Source organism: Canis lupus, chromosome 25 (genome assembly GCF_003254725.2).
Source record: "Canis lupus dingo isolate Sandy chromosome 25, ASM325472v2, whole genome shotgun sequence".
Classification (NCBI taxonomy): domain Eukaryota; kingdom Metazoa; phylum Chordata; class Mammalia; order Carnivora; family Canidae; genus Canis; species Canis lupus.
The window spans coordinates 36,841,517-36,867,135 of record NC_064267.1 but is presented as its reverse complement, the minus strand read 5'-3'; the positions used below and the strand labels follow the sequence as shown (position 1 = coordinate 36,867,135).

The 25,619-nt window shown below is 46.0% G+C and overlaps 1 protein-coding gene across 4 annotated transcripts in view; it reads right to left on the bottom strand.

Moving 5' to 3' along the window:
- Nucleotides 1–25,619, bottom strand: part of LZTS1 (leucine zipper tumor suppressor 1) — a 51,374-nt gene that overhangs the window by 8,464 nt on the left and 17,291 nt on the right. For 2 of the 4 annotated variants that reach the window (XM_049101224.1, XM_025463198.3), the window contains one exon: nucleotides 288–765. In XM_049101224.1, coding sequence (XP_048957181.1) covers nucleotides 288–632 — 345 coding nt within the window. In that variant the 5' untranslated portion in view covers nucleotides 633–765. Of the gene's footprint in view, nucleotides 1–287; nucleotides 766–8,636; nucleotides 8,768–25,619 lie in introns of those variants that run through there. The other 2 variants (XM_049101223.1, XR_003142522.3) reach the window with 2 other exon arrangements.

Sequence of the window (25,619 nt, the reverse complement as noted above, 5' to 3'; positions counted from 1 at the left end):
CTCAGAAAGGCTTTCGTTGCCCCTTTGCTCTTTGCTTGGGGCTCACCCAAGGCTTCCAGATTAGGGGACTGACCAACACTTCAATTTCCTCATCCAGCCTTAGATCTCTGTAGTGTAACTTCAGTAGTGTAGGGTAGTGCCCTCACCACCACTGCTCTGGCTTCTTGGAGGTTTGCATTTTAGTATCATTGCCTCTATTCCCCTCCCTGCCTCCATTCTCTTCACCCCCATTTTGCTCTTCCTTGGTTTTCCAACCCACCCGCCCTTACCAGAGACCCTTTGCTTACCATTTCTAGCTGATTGGAGAAGGGCATAAGCGTGGGCGGGGTGGACGGGCCAAAGTCCACCCCAGCCTGGCCGCCTATGTCCCCACTAGACAGTGCAGTATAATCTGGGTGGTGGGAGCCCCGGGCTTTCTGGCTGACCTTGATGTAGAAGAAGTCTTCACTCTTTCCCATTTTGGAGCTGGACTTGCCATGGCCCGAGTCCTGGGAGAAGCCAAATCTCAGCAGCCCATCTGAATACCGATTGAGTTTCTTGAGATGGGAGGACTTGCCCAACTTGTACCGCGAAGCCCGGCAGTGCTTGCCGTGGAAGCTGTGGCCAGAGATGAGGCTACTGACGCTACCCATGCTGACTTGGGGCCAAGGACAGACAGGGCAGAGGAAGGACCTGATGTGGCTGTGGCAGCAAGGGGCAGTCCTGGTACCACGAAGAAACTGCTGTCATAGCAGAAGCCTCACAGAGCCTGGGAGAGCTGTACACCTGGAAGGGGACAGAAGGAAGAAGTCAGCCTGAGATGGGCCAATCACTGCATAGTCCTCGATGGTGACTTGGAGAGCAGTTGGTTCTGACTGCTAGATCTGAGCAGTAGAGAAGTATATGCTTCTCCTAACGAAAGCTCTGCCCTGTTACCGGACTCTTTGTTCATTCTTCCTTTGTCTGTGAATTCAACAAACATTCACTGAGACTCTCCTTTAGAAGGGCCCTCTTCTGAGTCTTGGGTTACAGTAGTACTAATAATGCTACAGCCCCTGCCCTTGTGGGGTTTGTGTTCAGTGTAGTGTGGACAGGCCATCAGCAAATCAATGTCTACTATCCTTAGTGATAAATGTGCTATGGAGGAAAATAAAGCAGAGTGAGTAGCATAGAATTCTGGGAGGTGGCTATTTTATACACGCAGCACAAGAGAGGCCTCTCTGTTGTGGTATCATTTGAAGAAGCCTCAAGAAAATGAGTGAGCAAGCCATGTGGAGATCTCGGGGGGAGAGAGAAGAAGCTCAGAAGCCCCCGAGCAAAAACCCTAAGTCCCAAGAGCAAAAGCCCTAAGTCTCTGTGGTGGAGTGTGCTTGGCATATGTGAGACCAGCCAAGAGACCAGCCTGGCTGGAGAATAGTTAGCAATGGGGATTGGGGGGGTGGGTGGGCAGAAATCAGGATAGGCAGAAATCAATCTAACAGGTACCAGGAAACATAGAGCCTGATTGGCCATAGGGCTGGAATTTAACTCTGATTGAGATGAGGAGCCCCTATATGGCTTTACCCAGCTGATTACTTGATCTGACTTAGGCTGCAGAGAGTCACTCTGGCTGCAGGGTGGAAAAGTGGCGCTGATGGGCCTGGAAACGGTGGGCCAATTACATTAGGTGAATGACTAACATGACTAAAATTATATTTTAGATGTAATTTTAAAGTCAAGCTCATAGAATTTGCTATAGGACTGGATGCAGGGAATGAGAGGAAGAGAGGAGTCAAGGATGACTTCAATATTTTTATCCAAGCAAGTAGAGGACATAAGTTGCCATTTATTGAGCTATAAAGAAAGATATAAAGAAACCACAAAAAGAACCAGTTTAGGATGAGGTAGGGGTAGAAAATAGGAGTTTGGTTTAAGACATTGTTTGCAGAGCTTATTAGACATCCAAGGAGTGCTGTAAGGTAGGCAGCAGGATGGGTGCGGAGCTGCATGTCAAAGCTGTTTATTATAGAAGCCAGCTATTCGACTAGGTGATGTAACTACAGAAGTGAAGGCAAGAAGATAAGAAAAGTTCGAGGACTGGTTCGTGGAGGTCAGAAGGTGAGGAGGAACAAGGAAGAGAAACTGAGAAGGCTCTGACAGAGAAGACCTAAGAAAGAAAATGCTTCATAAGGATGGTGTCAAGTGCTGCTGCTGCTGCTGCTGAGAGGTGATCAATGGACCTGGTCCTGTGGAGGTGGATTGTCATTGACCTTGAGGAGAGTAGTTTCGATAGAGGGATGGAAACAAAGGCCTGGCTGGAGAGGGTTCAGGAGAGTAAGAAGCGGCAAATAATTGTATCCTTGAATGTTGAGAAGTACCTTCAGTTTCACAAAGTAATTCTAAAATACACTTAAACTGTGTTTAAAAGTAATAGGAATGCACAATCCAAGAATTGCACGACTGGGTATTTACACTAAAAATACAACAATAGGGATTCCTGGGTGGCTCAGGAGTTTAGCACCTGCCTTTGGCCCAGGATGTGATCCTGGAATCTCAGGATCGAGTCCCACATCAGGCTCCCTGCATGGAGCCTGCTTCTCCCTCTGTCTCTGTCTCTGCTTCTCTCTCTCTCTTTCTCTCTCTCTCTCTCTCTCTCTCTGTGTGTGTGTCTCTCATGAATAAATAAATAAAATCTTTAAAAAAATTAAAAAATTAAAAAATTAAAAAAATAAAAATACAAAATACAACAATACTAGTTTAAAGGGATACACGCACCCAAAGTTTAATGCAGCATTATCTACAATAGCCAAACTATGGAAGCAGCCCAAGTGGGATGGATGGATCCATCTTTATGGATGGATAAAGAAGATGTGATACACACACACACACACATATATGAGAGAAAAAGGCAAAACAAAAACCAGACTCTTAACTATAGATAACAAAATGATGGTCACCAGAGGGAGGTGGGTACAGGGATGGGTAAAATAGGTGACGGGATTAAGGAGGGAACTTCTCAGTGATGAGCACCGGGTGATGTATGGAAGTGTTGAATCACTACTGTATGTTAAGTATACTGGAATTAAAATACAAAACTTAAAAAAAAAAGTAATAGGAATGCATTTTGTAACTAATGCTGAAAATAACAACAACCTTGCCAGTCACCACACAGAGGAATACATTGGGATGTCAACACTGGCACATTTGCAAATTTGGATAAATCTCTAAGCGTAGGTCACATGACTTTCAAAGCTGGAAAAAACTACGTGGTTGTCATGCACTGTGAAGGAGTATTGCTTAGTCAAAAGATAGATGATAGAGAACTCTGAGTTTAATAAAATAGGAAATGCAGAAGAAATCCTATATTCTTTATTCTGCTCTAAATTACACTGTCAATCCTAAAGGTGTGAAAGAAGTTCCAGGTGGGTTATAGAGCATGTACATGCATAGTGGAAGAGAACACTCTTCAGACTCTGAATATGAAGGCTGGAGTTCAAACTTGCATTGCTTGCCTGAACTATGAAGTAGTGATGTTACGAATAAACACATTCTATATTCCACTCATAGAGACGCAACACAACAAAACATCAGGGTGTAAGTGTAATGTATGGTTTCTTTGAAAAGCTATTATTATATTGATGGCCTCTTAGACTCAAGAAAACACAGTTATGTCTACCTCATAAGATTGTCAACAGAACTTTATGAGACACCAAAATGAGCTAACAGTTCTGGTACGTTTACTGAAGGCCGAGTACCTAGTTGACACCCCAAAATTGCCAAGTATTTTCCTGGGTATCCATCATTGTTCTTCTGTAGCATTCATCATCCCTATGCTATCTTCAATGCCTCACCTCATTTTCCAGGACTACTGCTCTCCATTCCATTGGCATGCAACTTTCCTGCATCCCAATCCCCAACGAAGTCACTTAGAAGCACAGAGTTCTTCTGTTAATTTACCAGTTGATGATGACAAAGATGTGTTTTTCACTCCCTCCCCACATTATCCATTTCTTGCTTAGCTGGGCCTTCAGATCCTAAGAAGCAAAAATCCTACTGTTCTCCATATGTAGGGAAGTTATTTTTGGCCAGAAGCCTCTCCTGCACTCTGCACATTGCACCACTTGGGCAACGGGTGACTTACTTTTTGCCTATTTGCTACACATTTATGAATTTATATATACAATGATGTAGAGGTAAGACAGTTGGCTCTGGCATCAGACAGATATTTCAAAATTAACCCGACTGATGTTCCTTTGCTTATGAAATGGAAATAATAGCTATTTCACAGGACCAATATGAGTATGAAGCAAACTAACAAGTCAAGGGCTGTGCTGGGCACATGGTAAGTGTTCTACAGATGTGTGTGTGTGTGTGTGTGTGTGTGTGTGTGTGTGTGTGTATGTGATCAACAGAAGGCCAAGATGGGGGTATTGCCCTCAAGAAGCATATCATATAATTGGAGTATAACTGTAGTATCTGGCAGACAGGCTGCATGAATCCGTTCATGGCTCTCCTGTTCCAGTACCATCTCCCCTCACGTGGTCCCTGAGACCACCTCCAAATATGTCTTTCCCCAGTCTGTTCTTCCTAAGCACCTAAAGTGTCAGTGTCATTTCAGGCACTCCTTCAAAGCTTCTGTTCTAGAATAAGACCCTGGACAGGCCTTGGTTTCTGCCTACCGCTCCAATCTTATCTCACCCCATTCCTTCCTTGCTCACATCCACAAGTATAGCCAGACTCCTCTCTCCTTTGTTGGTGAATACACCAAGGTTTTACCCACTGAGGAGCTTTCCTACCTGCTGCTGCCGCTGCTGACAACTGTCTTTCCTCAGTTCTTCACCTATCTTTCTCATCCTTTAGTTCTCGACTCAAATATTACCCCTGCAAAATGACTTTCTAGGGTTACTCTTGAAAAAAAATCCATGCCTCCCATTACCCTCTATTATACCAACCTATTTATTTCCTTTATAACAATTTCTTAACCTGAAACAATCTTATTTTTTGTTTATTGTGTGCATCTCTACCAGAATATAAGTTCTATGGAAGCAAAGGCTTCAAATCTATAGCTCCTAGAACAAAAATGAAGAAGTAAGGCATGAGGTTACATGACGTGGTCTCTGTTATTTAACTGGCCAGTGGCTAAGCTGGGACTTGAACTTAGAACCAAATTCTAGGACCTCCATGCTATAGCACAAGGCTGGGGGGGACTATAGGTAAGGCTCAGAGCCTTAACAAGGCTCATGTCCTGAATAGCCAAGTTATGTTTCCAGGGATGGGGAAGAGAAACCCTGGAGGAAAAGTAGGGTCCATGGCCTCAAGCCATAGCTTCATTTCTCTTTTGGGCAGATGACAGGGTTTTAGGGACAGGTAAGTTTCTTGGTTCACCTGAGCAGCAGCCTGGATGACCTGTGACACATGAACACTGTGTTAGGCTCTAGAGGATTGAGAGGAGGAAGACAAATGATGCCAGGGAGCACAGGAGAGGAGTGGGTGCAGGATAGGGCCTCTGGGCCTCTGAGTGCATTCCTGTCCTGTAGCCCCAGATCCTCTGTTCTCTGCTTCCTAGATCCTGACACACAGAGGAGCTTTGAAGTTTGAGATTATCCCCAGATCCACTTGAAGCTGAATTAATTACCTTTAAGTGTCTAGACTTGTTCTGCTTTCAACTTGGAGAGAGCATCACAGAAAATGTGGCTATGATCCCACTGAGTTCCCAAACCCTAGGTCTTCCCATCTACCCACCCCTGCCAGGCTTGCTATCTATACACTCAGGAAGGACAAAGTAAAGGGGCACATTTATATTCCTGGGAACAAATCCCTACTGGCCCAGACTATTATACATACTTGGGATGAAAATAAGTAATCACGCAGATCCTGGAGATTCAAGAAGGGAAAAAAAAAAAGAGAGAAGAGGACAAGAGAGGAAAAATGAAAGAGCCACAGAACCTCTCACTGTGTCATAATGACCTTCTCTCCTGCATGTTCTCCTACTGACTTTCCAGAAAGAGTCAAGCGAGAATTAGACTCCAGGCTTAAGAGAAGGGAAGAAAAGAAAAGAATAACCAAAAACATCTGGTAGAAAAGGGGACACCCTAGCCTATACGTCTCAAAATTTGGCCCCAGAGAATTCAGGAGACTTCCCCCCCCCCCCCAGTACCAGGCCAGATCTCTCCATCCTCTACTTGACCCCACCCCCTGCCTGCCCTCAATCTAGCTGCTATGTACAACAGGACCAGAAAGACCTTGGAATCCTGGGAAGCTCTCCCTTTTGAGCTACTTCTACTCCCTAAACAGTTGCCCCTCCCTCACTCCATTTTGCACTCTCCTTCCCAAAGGAAACCAGGGCTCATGCCAAAGTAGCAAATCTCTCCCATCCCCTTTATGGAATATGGAGGTCGAGACATGGAGTTGTAAAGCGGTCTCTCTGGTGACAAGGAATACTACTCACCCTCCTATCCCAAACCCCGAGGAGAAACATCTCTGGCGTTGCCTACACAAATCCAGACTTCTGGCCTGGGAAGAGAGAGGATCTACACCCTCCTTCCCCTGTCCCCTCACCCTGTCTGGAGAAGTCACTCACAAGATCAGTGTGCTCAGCCTCTAGAAGGGTTATTTTCCCTCCTTCTCCCACCTTCTCTCCCTCCTTCACCCCTGCCTGTCTCTCCTCCCCTCCCAGTCACTGTCCAGGGAGTGGTCCTGCAGGAAGGCCCAGCAGGAACCCACTGCCCTGCTCTGGGGCATCTCCACATGCTGCCTGGCACCCCCTGCTGAGATGCCAAAGCCCAGAGCTCACTGAAGACTGGGAAGGAACAAATAGTTTGGTCTTAAATTCCTGACTTAACTAATGACTCCTTGCTTCCAGGGATGGGGAGGAGAAACCCTGGAGGAAAAGTAGGGTCCTACTTTTCTGGGAGGGTCTGGGGAGATGGGAGCAAGGAAAGGAAGTGAAACTATAGAAATTCTGTTATATCACCTCAGTGTACCCACCCTCCTCCACCTACCCTCCCATGCTCAGACTCTAGGGTCCTGCAACCCTGTTTCCTAAAACTTGAACAGTTCCTTCTTTGGAATTGCTTCGAAGAAGGTCATAAGGTGAAGGGCAGCAGGCACTGGAGAGGGCAGCCACCTGGATTGTGATGAACAAGGTTCCCCCCAGGCAAGGTTTCTCACCAGTGCTTGCTTGGGGACCTGACATGCGGTTCTTAGAGTCTTCTTCGTCTATCTAACTTTAATTTCAATCCGTTTGTAAAATACTGAAATACTATAAAAATAATCTAAGTAATGTGTTCAGAATTGACAATTGTTAAAATGCTACTTGCTTTAATAAAACATCTCAAAGTTAAAATCCCCATTACCTCTTCCTTTCTCCTCTCTCTCTCTCATCTCTCTCTCCCCAGGGGATTCCCTATCATGGATTTCATGTGTACATTTTTTAATCATTAAACATTCTTAACATATAATAATACTATATATGTACTGCTTTGCTTTTTCACTTTATATAAATGGCATCCTGCTGTATGTATCATTCTGCGAGCTTGATTATTTTATTTAACATGTTATATTTGGGACCAGTTCATGTTCCTTCTTTTACCTGCTGTGTGGTAGAATCTCACTGTATTTCATTCATTGCTCCCTACTCAGATGTTCCCATTTTGTTGATAAATCCTCTTGTATAGAACTACTTCTCCACATGGGTGGGAATTTTTCTAGGATTTCTTTTCTCTTAGATGTCTTGTTTTTAGGAGAGCTGACATCTGAGACACTTATTGGCCAATATATCACAAAAGGGTAGTAAGCGAGACACAGAGACCCTAAATCACACCTCACCATATTACCCTTGGGTGGGGGAGGGTGCATTGCTGTTATTTTTTTTTTTAAGATTTTATTTATTTGTTTGTGAAAGACAGTGTGTGCACACTCGTGCATGAGTGGGGGTGGGGCGGAGGGCAGAGGGAGAGGGAGAAGCAGGCTCCCCATTGAACAGGGAGCCCCATGCAGGGCCCAATCCCAGGACCCTGGGATCGTGACCTGAGCTGAAGGCAGATGCTTACTGACTGAGCCACCCAGGTGCCCCACGTACTGCTGTTATTAATAAGAGGGTGCCACTGGCAGAGCAGAGGTGAGAGGCAGCAGCCCTGTGGCAGGGTGGGGTAAAGGAGTTTTGACCAAACAGAGAGATCATCCTGCTGCAGGTGATGAAGGGCCTCCCTGCTCTGAGGCAGTCTGATCAATAAGGGCAGCATCTTCCTTGGTCAAAATTCCATAATGCTGGAGATAGCAGGAGCTCAGAGATCCTCTACCCTAACTCCTTTACTACAGAGAGGCTACCCAGAAGCCCAGAGCAGGAAAGGGACTTGCCTAGGTCACATCACGAGTCCTGGACTCAAAACTAGTATCCTTTGCATTTTACGAATTGAATAGGGCCAACTGGGTTCCATTTTCCAGATTGGGGGTGGGGCTCTATTGGGGCCACATGTGTAAAGAGGGGCTGTGGAGAGTGTATGTGTGTGTGCAAGGCTGCCTGAATCAAATGGGATTCCCACAGGACGGAATTACACAGGTTGGCAGTGGTGCACCATTCAAAGATGATCATTCAGTGGGTACAGTGACTGAGAAGGCAGAGGAAACCACTCTAGGCTCCACCTGGGCCCCAGCCACACATGAGAGAGCTGACCTACCTCCAGGAATGGCTGCTGGCTGATGATCTGGGGCCCGAGCTCTGCTTGTATCTGCTTCCTTCCTTTTGATGGGGTGTCACCAGTCTAGGATAAGTTTGAACCATGGTCTGCATCCTCATGTTCAGTTCCATCTGTGGAAGTTGCAGAACTTCACACTACTATTCATTTACATTGTCCCTCAAGGTGGACCACGTGCCAAGCATCGTGTTGGGTGCTGAGAAGAGGAGAGACAAGGCCTCTCACAAGGAAACTGACCTGGTAGTCAAACCACAGCTTCCTTTCAAAGGAACACCATGGCCCTCTTTCAGGCCTGACTGGTATGGCCCCACAGGAAGACTTGCAGACCACAAGCAGCCTCTCTACTGGGCCCACGGTTGCTACTCAGTGCTTAGCTCACTAGGCACTCGGCCTTCAAGGGCCAGTGACGGCTCCTGCATTATTTAATCTTTCAGAGATGAACAGTTATCTTTAAACTTGCTTGAAGGCAGGTTGGACTGAAGCTTCTTTGTATCCCACACGGTATTGAGCAGATTGCTAAGAATACAGTAGGTGCTCAATACATGTTTTTAATTAAAATCAGCTCACAGGGAACACAAGGATTTGCTGAGTGAGCCTGTGGAGGGGAAGGTGAAGCGCGGGGAAGGTATGTGACTTAATCTGAGGTCCCACAACAGGTAGTAAAGTAGGAAGCCAAGTCTATAAAAACAGAATCCAAATCTGGTTTCAATCCAAATTTCCACCTCTTAGACTTTAAGTCAACCAGTCAGTTGGGGCAAAGCAAATTTACCCTATCCTTCACGTTCCTGTCCTGTTCAAAGTTTCTGGCCAAGACAAAGAACTATAAGGCAGTGCCTGTTTTTATGGATCCGGTTGAGAGACAAGACAGGTACACCTAAATAAAAAGAATATAAAAAGCAGCACCGGTTTAACTGAAAACACAGGAGGGACTGGCAGGAGTTTGCTGAATTGGAACCAGCTCTCTCTACCCCTAGCACATGAGTGCTTTTTCTTTTTTTTGTTTTTCTTTTGTATAGAAGTGAGGTAAAAGTTCTCAACTCTATCGTCTGCCTGTTACAGACTGAAGCTTTGTGTCCCCCATAAAAATCATGTTGAAGCCCTAACCCCCGATGTGACTGATGGTATTAGGAAGTAATTAGGTTTTGATGAGCATGAGGATAGGGCCCGTATGATGGGATTGGTGCCCTCACAAGAAAAGACCAGAGAGCTTGCTCTGTGCATTTGTTCTCATTCTCTCTCTCCCTGCCAAGTGAGGATACAACAAGAAGGCAGCCATCTGCGAGCCAGAAAGAGAGCTCTCACCAGAGACCTAATCTGCCAGCACCTTGATCCTGGACTTCCCAGTCTCCAGAACTGTGGGAAATAAACATCTGTTGTTAGCCCCCCCAGTGTGTGGTATTTCGTTATAGCAGCCTGAGCTAAGACACCCCCCTACACACGCACACACCAGACACCTTGGCCGAAGATGCTGACTGGGCTGTCAGGTTACCCTGTTACTGGCATTGTCTGCATAGTCTTCCCTCCTGCTTCTCTGTCTGCATGGTGTTGACAGTCCCAAAGTGTACAGAACTGCTGTTCTCGGGGAGAGTCCTATAATGGAAAGATGCTTGGTGGGAAGCCAGGAAAGCTTTCTACTTCTAGTTCTCCCTCACCCCAGCTCTGAGATACACAAACTGTTCACTTTCTGGACTTACCTGCTAGGACTTCTTTGCTCCTTTAAGCAAAGTCCTCAAAGACAGGACCTGTGCCTTCACAGTCATGGGTTCATAGGAGAAACCATCAGATAGCACTCATTAGGCCCCCTACATGGTGTATGTTCTACTGGCATTATTGCATTAGGCCCTCAACAAAGGATCACAGATCAATGGGTCTGTTCCATCATCCAGCAGGAGACTTAACCTTTTGGCATCTCTATTTCCTTAGGTGTCAGATGAGCACAGTTTATACCTAACTCACAGAGCAGGTATTCACAGGATAAATGAAATTACATAGTTGATAATGCTTGGCCCCAGTAAGAAAAATGGTATATATGGGATGGATTTTTAAAGCAAGTGCTTGTGAAATTATAAGTCAGTATAGAAAGATGCTAGAACTAGAGCTCACATGTCTTGAAGTTAAGAGAGCAAGTCTTAAAAAAAAAAAAAAGAACAAGTCTTTACCTATAAATACAGAGAACAAACTAAGGGTTGCCAGAGGGGAGAGGGGGATGGGCAAAATGGGCGAAGACACGGGCTTCCAGTTATGGAATGAATTAAGTCATGGGAATAAAAGGCACATCAGAAGGAATATAGTCAATGATATTATAATCGCAGTGTTTGGTGACAGATGGTAGCTATACTTGTGGTGAGTATAGATAAACTTGTCAAGTCGCTATATTGCACACCTGAAACTAATGTAACATTGTGTGTGAGCTACATTCAAATAAAAAAAAAAATTAAAAAGCAGGTCTTTAGGGAAAGATTACCACCCCCCACTCCCACCCGCATCACCCTGTGGCAGGCACGGCTGGCTTCAGAGGGACTTGCGGCAGCCAGACCTGCCTCCGGCCTCCAGGAAGGCAGCTGGGCCTTGCAGAGATGTGAGAGCAGCCCTGTGGCATCTGTCAGCTGGGGCTGGAGGGGGCGGAGGGGGGCGGGGGCTCCACCGGGCTGGTGGGTGGGCCCCTAGCCAGCATCCAGGCAGAGGTCTCTCTGGGGCTAAATGGGCCACGTGCCCAGAGTTAATTGACTCCCCTTTCAAGATGACTCTCCCCCTGACCCTCTGTTCCTCCCCCTGGTACACTGCCTGATTCAGCTTTTCTTATCTAGAATTCCAGTGTTTGTATTCCTGTCCTTGACCTCTCCTCCCATTTGCTGCTCCAGGTGAGGGGCAGGGGCAGGGGCTGGGGCTGGGGCAGGTGCTGGGGCAGGTTAATCAGCTCAGCTCAGCCTGCAACCCACCCCCCCAAGTTTGGTTGGCTGATGCCTGGAGGGCTCCATGTGCAAAGCTCAGTACATATTTTCGGAGTGAAGGGGTGAATGAAAAGGAGGCGAGAATGGAGGAGGAAGAGGGTGGGGGAGTGTGGGCAGTGAGGAGTGGCTGAGGTCTGAGGGGGAGCATGTGGCCCGAGGGTTGGGAGCAGAGGCCCACGCAGCTCTCAATTAAGTGCACTTGGGTCTGTGAAAAGGCAGAAAGTGAAAGGGAAATCACTGGCGGGCTGAGTCATTCCATCGGGGTGAACAATCGGAAGCAATTCTGCTTCCCACTGCTCTGGAGGAATCAAAAGCCTTTCTCCCTGGCAGCCTTTTGTGTGCAGGTCGTCAGCTTTCAGCTGTGGCGGAGCCATCCTCCATCCCGGTGGGCAGCTTGTGTCTTAGCGCTGATGATTGACATTTCTCCTCAGGAACACGATTACCCACGGATCCCAACCTGCCCTTCCCTCTTCCAAAAATAAAGCCACAGTTACATGCAAAGCTCATGCAAATGTAACCCCACTGCTTTCAGTGCAGCAGCTGCTCCTCCGTGAGAAAGCAGAAGGCAGGCCTCATCCACATTCATGACTCAGGTGCCACTGGGCCCAAGGGCTTTTGTGAGCTGGGCAGCACCCAGGGAAGAGAGCCACTTCTCCTCCTGGTGAAGGGGGCAGCATCCAAAGGACAGTGACTCAGATCTTAAAGGAGAGAGTGGGTGGGATATCCAGAGGAGGTCTGGGAGACTTCCTAGGCTCTTTCCCAACTCACCTGGTCAGACAGAAGGAACCCAGGACCACTTAGGACTTTGGAGACTAGAAAGCAGGAGTCAGGCAGCACCCCTTCCTGCCAAACCCTTACCACCCTAGAATGTACACTTGAGCTGGGCACCTCCCAGAAAGGTGGATTTGAAGATAGGCCTGGGGCAGCCCTGGTGGGTCCACGGTTTAGCCCTGCCTTCGGCCCAGGACGTGATCTTGGAGACCTGGGATCGAGTCCCACATCGGGCTCCCTGCATGGAGCCTGCCTCTCTCTCTGCCTGTGTCTCTGCCTCTCTCTGTCTCTCATAAATAAATAAAATGCTTAAAAAAAAATAAAGCACTGAGAAAAAAAACGAAGATAGATCTGCATCTAAGGGACTGATGGGCAGAACCAATAGGGTCTTGGACAGTGATTTAAACAGGTTTTGCCTATTTGTCATCTTTGTGGTTGTCTAAAGGTCAAGTTCAGGTTCAATAGGGAAGAATCTGTAATAAATTAGCAATGCGGGCCATGGTTTAAGAAAGGGGGTGTGTGGCAGCACTGTTAGCTACATGACTTCCCTGGTCCAGGTACCAAAGTTGGCACCTGGTTAGCCTTTGGCAAATCAGACAATCCTGCATCTTGAATTGAATAGGAGAGGTTTCAAGTTCCCTCAGGATTTTGACTCTGTGGAATGCCTTTGTGGCTCCACCTCACCAAATATCTGACTCTTCCTATCCTCAGCTCCTTCCTGTGGTTCTCTTCATTCTCCAGATCAAGTTCCTTGGTCAGAGGAAAATAAGACAAGGCGAGCTACCTCTATTTCATCCCAGGAGCCAGGGAGGGAAAGGGCCACCTGAACAATGAGAGGGCTTTAAGGGTCACAGAGACAATTATTCAATTCTAATTACTCTACCTATTCATGAAACCCATCCTAAGGGGGCAGGAGTTCCAGGGCAATCAGGATGAGAAACAAGTTGGTATCAGACCATAGGTGGAAGAGCGGAAGGGAAAAAAAATGTTAAAGCCCTGGGGTGCTGCATCATTGTTCCACAGTAAGAGGCTACGGATGCCCAAAGAGGTTGGGTTATTTGTTCAAAGCCACACAGTAAGGCTGGGGCTAGACACTTGGCTTCCTGGCTCCCTAGCTGGTATTTTTCCCACTTATATCTTTGTTAAACAGGAGAAAAGAAAGGGTTGGAGTGGAATTATTCTATGGTGAGAGAAACTCCTTCAAAATGCTCAGACCAAAGATGAAATCAAATCCTCCACCCCATATACCAGCAACCTGTGACTTCATGTAGCATCACCAGCCATAAACAGGAACTGAGGTCAGGTGATAAGCAGTATCTTTCCACAGAAAATCAGTAGAAAATTGTACTTCATGAGTTTGGTTGGTGTGAGGGTGTGACAAGAAACAGTGGGTAGCAAGACGGAGTAGAAAGAAGCAGTAAGTAGGAAGCCTGTTTCATATACAAGACCCCTGGGAGAGAGCACCATTTGGGGAATAGAACAGGAAGATTTTATAACAGAAGGCAATGACTCTTCCAGAAGGTAGGGAAGTATGAGAGAAGGATAGAGGGTGGATAAGGTGGGGGGAGCACGTGGTGAGTGCTTGTCCTAAAGAAGCTCCCCTTCCCCCCTCCCCTTTCCCCTCATCCTCACCACAGACTGGCTTTTATACCCAATGAGTATATCATATATGTATATATGAGCATGTAGTAGGGGGCAGGGAAGATACCTGGAAGGTTTTGGTACTCAGAAAGGGATTGGAATTGGGGAAGCCCTGGCAGAGGGTCAAGCTCAGTTTCCTGACTCTGGATGCTAGAAATGACCTTGAGTGGCTTGATGAGTTCAACCTGGTCCTTTAACAACTGTGGCTTTGGGGATTTGGAGTTGCCCATGTGCACTTGAATGTGTTTGTATGTGCTCAGCTGTCTGCCTGTTAGGATCTGTGTGCACAACATGGGAATCCTGTAACCATTCCCAAGTTAATGTTCTCCCAGTACTACTGGATGTGTCTGGCTGGGGAATTTTGACTTCTGTGTCACCTCTGCCCTGACTTCTCACCCTCCCCACTTCCTGTTCCAGGGTGTGTTCCTGTCAGTGAACTTGAAGCCTCACATCTTGCAAAGAAGGCTCTAGTGAGCATCAGGCAATCTCTCTGCCCTCCTGGCACCTGCTTTCCCCTCGGATCCTGAAAGTAAGATAATTAACCTCTCTCCAAAGCCTAGGGATTCTATAGGGTTGGCCCATGGCTGCCCCTAAGTCCCTCATTACTGTCCTCATCTACTATCTCTGAGGATTAAGAGAAAAATGCAAGTAGAGCACTTAGACTCAGCACCCAGCTTATCATAAGCACTCAATAACTATCAGCTATCATCATTTAATGTCTTAAACCCTATTTATCTTTCAAGGCCCACCTCAAATGTTGCCTCCTCTGTAGAGCTTCCCACATAAATTGGAGGTATGCAAATCTCTAGATCTTCTTTGGCAATGGTTCTCAAAGTGTGGCCCCCATATCACTAGCAACAGCTTTATCAGGAACCTTGTCAGAAATGCACATTCTCAGGCCATTGCAATCTTGATGTCTGGGGACCAAAGATCTGTGTTTTAATGGCCTTCCAGAGGAAACTGAAGTTTGAGAACTGCTGTTGTGGTATTCTCTTTGTATTCTATCATTGTATTAATCATAGCCTGACCTGAATTATCACTGTAAGCTCCTTGAGGGTAGGAACCGTTTTCTATTCTGAAATGCTGGATAAGTCCTTGTGAATTTGAGTAGGTGAGCATTTTAATTAAATTTCATCTGAATAATTTCTAATCTCCCATTTTTCCCGAACCCTGTCTCCTGATCCCGTCAATCTTCCTATCTACCCAAGGGCCTTAGGAAAATCTTACCTGCCTTCAGTAAGAGAAAACCATCTTCCTGCCTTCATTCCTGCTCCCTCCTTTGCTTCCTCCTCGACTTCCATCTTCCCAACTTAGGGCTTATGAAATTAATGGTGAGTGTAGAGCAAGGGTAGAGGGCACTTCTGGAGTGTCAGAAAGTGCCAGATATTAAAAGGTTTGGGTCCAGAGTATAAAATGTTGTCTCTGCCCCAGTAATGTTGCAAAGACATTAAAAACCTTTTAGGTGCTTCTCAGGTTGAGCTGATCTCTCAAAATGCAAAACCAGAGCAAAGAAGACTAGCCCCAACCCCCTTATACACAGCATCCTTCAAGGACGCTCCTGAGCAGCCTGCTTACTATAAACCATCACATTATAGCCCATGGAAAAGAGCAGAAGGTATTAGAACTCCCTTTGATACCTACTCATCCTGCCATACTGGCTATAGGGCTCCTTTTCCCTGCCCTGTGGGTAGTATAACTAGAAGATGGAATGATTGTGGCCAGTGAGATACATATGTTGCATAAACATGTTATTTAGCCCACCTGCCACACAGATTTGGTTCTGTCTGTATCTAGCTAAAGCCACATAAGCTTTCCAGGGAACACAGAAACTGTGAACATAGTATAGGTTATAGTAGGGTGACCATATAACTTGGACACTTTTGAAAGTGAAAGGAGGTGTTAGTATCAATAATACCAGAACAGGAGACATACACTGAGGCATATGGTCACCCTATGTATCAGTCATTATTTCTTCCCACGAGGGCCAGGTTGTGGATGAGGATGTCAGAAAGGAAGTTTTGGTATCTCTTGGCCCCCATCCCCTCCTTCCAGCCACTTAGTGTTCATTAACTATAAGAAACAAGGAACAGGAAGCAACTAGGAAGTCCAGCTAAATGGACCACATACCAGGTGCTTTACCTACAGTGATACATGGGTGCTATGAGACCTTACATGTCCATCACCTTTGCATTGGATTCTTATCTCATCTGTGCTTAAAAAAAACCCTGGACAGGTATTATAATCAGAGTTTTGGGGAGTTACAGCCAGAAAAAATGATTCTTGAACCCAGGACTCGGGTTTAAAGGTCAGAGCTCATCTATTGCCTCATATAGCTTAGTCATGGGCCGGCATAGTGAAAGCAGGATTGAAATGCCTGATGGGGCAGGCTCGGCTAACTGTTACCTCCCAGTACACGTGTCAGCAGTAACTTTGACAAGTAGAGAGATCTGCCACTGTGGAGGTGAGCTGCTGGAAGTACCTGTGCCCCTGTCTGACATTCACAAGTATTTGGTGAGCATTTACTATGTGCAGTCACTATCAGGGCTCTCTGGACACAGCAGTGAGCAGAACAGACATGTAATACAGAAATACAGAAGACATGTAATACAGAAAATGACAGGTCTGGCTTGCATTCAAGGTCCTGTGCAATGTAACCTCAATCTGCCTCTCACCTCACCTCCCACTATCACAAGCTTCACCAGCTAAGCACTCTCCCCAACTGGCCCCAGTACCCAGCGTCATGGACACTCAGGGTTGCATCTGACATCTAGAGTGACCTCCTTGCTAGCACCCCTGCCAGCTCTTAGGGGTCCATCTAGTTCTTCCCCTTCCCCATGCCTTTGCTTGTGCTGCTTCCTCTCTCCCTTTCCTGGATCCAGCCCTCCCCGTCTTCTTCTGCTTACTACTGTGTATTGCTGAGTAGTGATTTTTGTCAACTAAATGGATGACAAACTCCTTCTGAGCCTGGATTCTAATGTCCACACTAAAGAATCAAGATCTCCCAGCAAACTGGGGCTTTTTATTGGTGTCTTTTGTTTTTCTCAAGTCTAATCTGTTAAACCTTCTCCAATGTGTAAGCCCTGTACCACCTCTGCATCTTACTCCCTGAAGGCAACTTCATCTCTATAATAGAGAGAAAAGTAGAAGCACTGGGAGCAAACTCCCTCAATTCCCTGAACTCATAAGCTTACCTGCAAGTGAAGTGATTTTTGCCTCTTTTGAGCCTGTCACAGGCTGGAATATTTTCACATCAGGCTAATCCTTCTAGCCATGGCATGATTCCATCAACTCCAACCTTCTCCAGTTCCGATTCCAGAATTGGTTTCTCACTAAGAATTATGTTCTAACCCTTCTATTTCTCCAAGTTTTGATTTTCCATAATTCCCTCTCATGAGCATTTAAACACACACAAGTCTGCCAACTCAAAAGCAATACACACAGCAGCCCCTGAACTCCATTTTCTCTCTAGGAATTACTGCCTTTCCCCCAGTTCACAGATAGCTTCTTGAAAGAGAAAGCCATACTCACTCTTGCCACGTGCTCATTTCCCACTTGTCCATGGTCTACAGAAGCCTGGCAACTGCCCCTGATAATACACTAGAGATGCTCTCCAGGGATGTTGGTAAATCCAACCCACACTTTTTAACAGTTTCAAACTTGACCCCTCAGTCACTCCATATTTGTTTCAAATATTTGTTCATTTTTCTCCACTCCATTCTTTTTGAAATACTTTTTCCTCAGCTTACATGATACTATGATCTAGCTTTCCTCCTATCCCCTTGGCCTTTCCCTCCATCACCTTTTCCTCTTTCAATCTGAAATATTGGTGTTCTTCAGGTTCCATCCTGGACCCTATGCTCTGTTCCTGGTTGGCCCATCCTTTCTCATGGCTATAGCTGTATCCACATGGTAATGATTTTTGGATTTGTGTCCATAGCCAAACCTTTTTCCTGAGCTCTTAACCTCAAAATCCAACTGCCTGCTGGCCATCTTCACTGGGATGGGCCACCACATCTCAAAATCAACATATTCAAAATGGAATTCACCATTCTCTCTTCCTTGTCTTTACCCACCTTCCCCTAGCATGTCATGTCCCTCCTTCTAGGTTCCTAGTCTTGGAGAATAGTGCAACTGTGACCAAGCCAGAAATCTGACCCCAAGAAATTTGATCAAGTCTGGAACCCTTTATTTCTTCTTCTCACCCCTATACCTGACCAATCACCAGGTCCTGTCTTATTATTGATTTTGCTTAAAACCAGCATTTCCCTCCACTGCTATTGTCTTAGTCTAAGTTTCTGTCATAGTTCCCTTGGGATACTAGTAGGCCTGTTATTTGCTCTTTTCCAACCTTTCCCAAGGCTTCTATATTGCCCAAAGAATAAAATCAGAATTTCTCAAATGGCAGAGAAGGACTTCATGAGAATGGTCTATCTTTGGGACACCTGGGTGGCTCAGTCAGTTAAGTGTCTGCCTTCAGCTCTGGTCATGATTCCAGAATCAAGCCCTGGGTGGGGCTCCCTGCTCAGTGGAGAGCCTGCTTCTCCCTCTCCCTTTGCCTTACCTCTTACTCATGCTAGCTTGTTTGCTCTCTCTCTCAAATAAATAAAAGTCTTTTTTTTAATAATCATTTATCTTTGTATCTCCATATTATATAGCACTGCTGTCTTCCTTCCCCTTCCCCTTCCCCTCTCCCTTTCGCCTGACTTGAGATCTGTAAATGTGTAATATTTTTCCACGTACTGCTCCCTAGGCCTAAGTCCCTGAGACTTTCCTCAGACAGGGCTTCCACTAGGAGGCCTTCCTATGTCTTTAATGCATCCTCTACTTGTTCTTAAAACAGAGTTAATCACACTGTAGTACAGGTCCTCTGTATTCATACCCCTTTCTCAACAGTTTACAAGACTATTTTATATACTGTTCTCTCGGCCCAGAGCTCAATAAATGCTTGTTGAATAAACGGATAAGCATGTGTTTAAAAATCATATCCTAAAAAAAGAAAATAAAAATCGTATTCTATTTTATGATTCACGAGCTCCATGAGCTACCCTTTTCTAGCTGGGACACCATAAAACACTACACAGTGGTAAAGTTTTTCATCCCCAATCTATCCCCCAGGAGGCTTCATAGAGCACACAAGGTAGCCTGAAACACAGCTGTGACAATTTTGGCTCCATCATGCTTTAGAGAAGGCTTCTCTGTGTGGCACTTGTGCCTCGGTGTTCCCCTAATTTGGCCCAGGGCTCTGGGTGTGTTGGAATTAGTAAGCTTGTGTGTTAGACCTTCCCAACGGGGTAAGAGTACAGCTGAATGACAAAACCTGCTGGGGCCAAGAATATGCACTGGATTCGACATCTTTATTGGTGCTGTGTTTTTCTAAGTCATCTGCACTCTGAGTTCCATTCTGTGAAGAGAATTCTGCGAAGAGACCAATTGTGCTAATTTGACTGGGGCTGTGGAAATTCCTGGGACAGCCGACTTAATATAATAACAGGGAGTCTCAGTAAAACCCAGATGACTCGGTGGCCTTATCTAGTCAGGAAATTGGGATTAGCACAAAAGAAAATTGAATTAGTCCTTAGTAACACCTTGACTTGGCCTTTGGCTCCTCATTGGGCAGCTCCCTGGGCTGACATTGACAGAAAACAAAGAATGGCTGCATGTGTGGGTCTCCAATGGTTTGCCACTCAGGGGTGTGATCTTGGGCTTGTGGAGGGAAGTGTTTGGTGGGCTACAGTGGAGTGCAAAGAACATGATGTGTAGAGGAGATGGTGAGTTAATTTGTGGGGTGGAGGTGGAAGAAATGAAAGAATTGAGAATATCGGTTAGCTCCTATCTTTACTCCTCAATTCCCTGCTCTCCTGCAGACCCCAAAAAAGAGGTGAGCAGGGAGTGAGGCAAGGGCCTTAGCAGGAGGAGGAGGTCTAAGAGGACGTGGGAGGGGAGGGGTCCATGGGGGTGAAAAGAAACCTGGAGGGAAGGGAAGAGAATGGATGAGTTAGGAAGGAGGAGGAAAGATGGAGAGTGGATTGCTGCCAGAGGAGGGGAAAGGGCTTTCATTGTGATGAAAATGCAGTGATTGGGAAGTGGGGCGGGAACAGCGTGAGGGAGGAGGAGGGTACTGTGTAGAAACTCAAGTGGAGATGAAGGCAAAGATTATATCATAGCTGTTGGTCATGGAGATCTGATTTCTTTTGTGCAGGCGTCACATGCCGAGTGAGCTGTTATTAACTAAAAGAAGTCAGTGCTTAGTAGCAAGGAGGTTTGTGGTTGAGTGCATTCTAGCATGGTAGAAGAAATCATGGACTGGAGCACATTTTAAGGGAAGAATAGTTTTTACAGCTACTAGCCACCTATACCTTACCCCATGACCATGATCCAAAACAAAATAGCGTAAGATGCCTGCCGGCTATCAAGAATTAATATAATCCTGGGATAGATTTGCTTTGTTTTATACATTTTTACACACAATGAAGGTGTCCCCAGAATCAGGTACGAGGATTGAAGGTGATTTTAAGGCTGGTATTTATTTTAACAGAACAAAACAAAAAAAAAGTGTTTTAAAAGCTGGGCTTTTATCTGGGGATTTTCACTCTGAAGGTCCCACTCTGGAGGATTTTCACTCAGAGAGCCGAAGGATGGAGGGAGAATGATAGAAAACTCCAGCAACCCCAGATGGGAAAACTGTCCAAAAAGCACCCTTTTCTCCATTTCTACCCACCACAGAGGTTAGAATTTTGTGCAAGATCCAAAACAACAGGACCTGTCAGCATCCTGGAAATTTCCCAGGAGGTTTTGCAGTCTATTGCCAATTCTGGCTTGATGAAAAGTTGGGGAATTCTGGGACTTCTGGGACCAGAGGGAAGCTGGCAACAGGAGAATATGTGTGAAAACCCCTCCATGCAACCAGGAGTGACCTGGTGTGCCTTTGGAAGAAGTGTAGAAATAGTATCATCAACTGTGTGTCCCTTGCCACTCTATCAGTTGACACGGTATCAGGTACACAGTTGGGACTCAGTAAATGCTTGCTGAATGAATGAATGAATGAATGAGTGAACTTCCTGCCTTAGGTTTTCCTCTAGCTCAAATTGGTCTTCTACACTGCAGCAGCTAGACATTACCTTAAAATATAGACCTGATCAATTCATGTTGAAGTCCTTTTCAGCTTCTGCCCTTGGGAAAATTCTCTCAGAGAAATATACTCCCATTAATGATTATATGACCTGAGCCCCAGCCCCCATTTCCAGTTCTATTCCCCACTTCTCCTCCACTGGTTCCTCGCCATTTCCTCCAAATATCTCTAAATACATAATGCCCTCAGAGCCTTGCTTGGCTCCACTTAGAATTTCCTTTACAACTTGCACCTATGACCCAAGCCTTCAGCTTGTTGATAACCCACTTTTCAGGGTCCCACACAAATATCACTTCCTCCATGAAGCCTTCCTGTCTTTCTTGCTTCTTTGCCTGTGGTTTCACAAGAGAAGCCCTGAAGCTATGGCAGCACCGATTTCATGTTATCTCTTATCACTTGTTCTTTACCTGTCTACCACCCCACTAGGCTCTGGGCTTCTCAAAGACTCACACTTTGATTTGTCTCCACATATTCAGCTAAATGACTGTTAAATAAAGGAGTGAGGGAAGCCAAAGAGACTCAAAGAGGTTGGAAGAAGAAATATTAGTGAGATAATACTGGGAAAATATAAAATTGCAGATACCTAGCTATTTGCCTCAGAAACTATGTAATCAGCCCTGAGCTTCCTGTTTCCCAGCTTCCATCCCAAGGAGTAGAGAACTTCTATGACCACAGGAGGAGAAGGAAAGGCCCTTTGGCCAGGGAAGATGTTCTCGTTCCCTTAGGCACACCATACCCCACCAAATGTCGTCACAGTAAAGATAGGCTGAAGTCCCCTACTTTTCTCAGTCCTTTCCTTCTATGATCTTCTTAGGGCATCTCACACTAAGGGTGTGCCCTCCCTCCTGCTTTAATCTGCCTGGTAATAGTGCTAATTGAAGGGACTTCAGCTCCTTCTGCAGCCTTGTTTTGTCAGGCATAAAAGTCCTCTCTAATTTTCTGGATGTGGATACCATTCCCGTTGGCACCCTTCCTTTGGAGTTCAATTGTCACTCGGGCCTCATGAAAGGCCCCTTACAACTCACTCATTCACTGTACCTCATTGTCCCTGTTCATTCATTGACATTCACTAGGATAATTCCTCCTGCTGCCACATGCACAGAGACGCGTGCACATGTGTTCAGACCCCACATCCCATTAACGGTGAGGGCACTTGAAATAAAGAGCAGCACTGCCTGAATGTGGGACTGCCCTCCCCCTCTATTAGCTGGGGAGTCTACCGCGCTAATGTTGTTTTAAGAAGTATCAGGAGAACTGACGACCTCTGCAGAGCAGGAAGGGAGGAAGGGGTGGGGGTGTTCCTGGCAGCTCCTGTCATTAAACACCATCAGCTACATCACTCCAGACAGATACTGCTCCCCACCTCTCTCCCCCTGCTTTCATTCTTCCCAGAGCCAGCTAGTTCCAGAGATCCAGTCTCTGCCTTCCTCTTAGGCATTAGTCTGTCCTTCAAGGCTCTCCAGAAGACAAGCACCTTCCACCTGGCTTATGTGCTATGTCCTTGAATTGAATTCTACCTCTATCAACGAGGTCTGCTCCTATGATCTTTAGCTCATGCTTTGCTTATATATTCTCATCACTGCTTAGGGGCCAGCTGCTTTCAATGGCATGAAGAGTCCATTATTCTACCTCAGAAACTCAGCAAAAACAGGGTCTTTTCAACATTTTTTAAGCTAATGGTTAATAAGATGGTTATTAGGACTATGAAGAAAGCCATAGAGGAAGCAGAGCAAAAGTAAGACTATGAAGTAAGAGACACAAAAGAAGAGAGTCAGTGGAATGGTGGTCTTTTGTTATGGTCTACAGCCTACCCACCAAAACACAGCGCCCCACCCAGCCTGGCCTCAGAACAGGCTCATTGCTCCCTGGTGTTAGGATCCCAGTTCTCCCCTTAGTACTGATATCCAACTACCAGGCCTTCCAAGACCTACTCTAGCCCTGCCCTTCTATGAGGGAGATATTCCTTGATCCCCACCAGGGCCCACAGTTCTTCTGATGCCCATGAGCTTCTTGGTAATACCGTGAACTGGCACCCGAAAGGCTTCTGCATCTGCATATGCCATACCTACTCGAATGAGATCCTAGATTTCTGGTCTCATACCTCTGTAACCCCCCAGATCAATCTGGGAGGCGGGGAGTCTGCACTTTAACAATTTCTCCCTAAGCTCACTGGGCTTCTAGGCAGGCAGATGCAAATTGCTTGCCTAGTCAGAGACAGTGATTTGTTCTTTCCCAGGACAGAAAGGACCTGGTGGGCAGATGCTTTAGAAAGGGGGAATTTTGTAACTAAGAGGACAGATGTGGACTACAGCAGAGCTCAGCCACTGACTACCCATGAGACCCTTGGGGATGCTACCTCGCTACTTTGACCCCAGATTTTCTTTTTGCATTTGAAAATTTAGGTTGGGCTTCTCATCCATAGTGTTACTGACAGATTGGACTAGACAATTCTGTATTGTATATATGTGTGTGTGAGGGGGGTGGATAGATCGATTGATAGATAGATACCAGATACCAATTAAACCCACTCTCTGCCCCCCTCCTCTGGCCAACTGTGACAATTAAAAATGTCATAGACATTGCTGAATGTTAAAATCGGGGTGGGGGGGTTACAGAGGTATGTAAGGGGGTGGGTAAAATCATTCCCAGTTGAAAACCACTGAAAAATACCTTGGGATTATTCTAAAGATTAATGTGATAGCATATGTAAAGCATCTGACAGCATCTAGCATATAATAAGGACTCAATAAATGTTAGTTTCATCAGATATTTTAGGTAGAATTTGGCAGTTGCCTTTCTATCTTCACCCACCATGAAGTGTCCCTGGGGCCTCAAAAGGTGGGTGGTGTGGGGATGACTCTAGAAAGAAAGTTCGATAGAAGGTGATCTCTCCAGTATGTTCAGTGGCCTCAGAGGAGACATTTCTTGGATATTCATGTATGTCTTAGAAGTGTCTCAGGGTAAAGGGGTGATGTAGTTGGAGGCCCAGAGAGACATGGTTCAATAGTCTCCACAGAGAGCCTTTCGTAAGCATGTTGCCCATTTGTGCTTCAGTTCCACCTCCCTATCTGGTTGTTCTGGGGAGATATATGGCCCATTCCAGATGAGGGATATGGCTTCTGTAGAGAAGCAGTTTGTATCAGCAAAGAGAGGATGTGGGAGATATTGCTGAGACACTAGCTGGGCTGGGGCACAGGAAGGAAGGACTCAGAGGAAGCTGGCTATAACTGTAGACCCCAGAGGATAGCCTTCCTGCCCACCTTGCCCTTGTGCATCTGGTCTTTGCAGCTGCCACACTCTGCTGCCCAGATCTAGGCTTCTCTACTGGGGTGGGAAGACAGAGGAAGGAGAGAAGTCTCCAGAGGTAGTATTTCATTCAGGCCTAGGATATATGGAAATCTTCCAAGTCCACAACTGGCTTCTGTGAGAGGCAAAACTGACCCACTATAAGGAATTTCAGAGTTGTCCAAGCTATAGACACCTCGACTAATTTTTTTTTTTTTAATGATAGAATAGAAAGGACAATGGACTAGGGCCTTGAATTGCTCCTCTGGGCCACTGGCTGGTTGTGTGGTCTTGAGTGAGTCATTCTCTCTGGGCTCCCCTTCATCATCTGCTTTTGGGCAGCACTGCAACTGTTCCAGCGCAGACACTTTAAGAGGCTCTGGTGAGGTCAGCAACTAAACATGCTTTGAGAAGAGAGAAAGAATTATTGGGGCACGCCCACCACCAACTTCAGCCTCAGTGTGAGAGAGAGCAGGCTGCACCAAAGCCATTTCAAAGGGAGTCACTGGCTGAAAGGACTGAGCTCCCAGCATGAGGACAAACCAAGGTAGACCACCTCTGGGGGGCCAGGGTGGAGCTATCCCCTGGAGGTTACTAAGGTCAGTGTGTAATAGGAGCTGGCAAAGGGGGTCTAGCAGAACAGGTGAGGAAGAAATAATTCATTGTTTGTTTTGATTTGATTTTGGTTTTAATCATGAGATTAGCCAAGAAAGGGTAAACACATGCCATGTGTCACTCTTTTTTAAGTGGGGAGTTGAGATCCAAAAGCCCCAAAGGAGCATTCCTCACCTGTATGTGTTGCTCATGGGGAGCTGTGACCTGACACAGTGGGTACATGGCACACTGTGGTTATTTCCTCTGCATTTGCTCTCCCTTCCCTCCCTGAGGGCCTACATCATCTCATGCCTAACATGTGGTGACAAACTTCAAGATGGCCTGCCTCCTCTTCCCATTAAGCCATCCTGCACAAAGGTCCTCTAAACACAGATTTCAACACTTGCCTCACTTATCTTCCTGATAACCTTTTCCTGCTCCCAAGGCCTAGCTCATCAGGACCAAGGCTACCATGTGATAGTGTTAGAAACCTCCACACTAAGTCATAATATCAAAAAAGGCATGTGCTTGAAACCTATCTTACCTGGACTTCCTCAGGGAGGGAACTTGGTCAAGCCCTTAACTCTTTGAGCC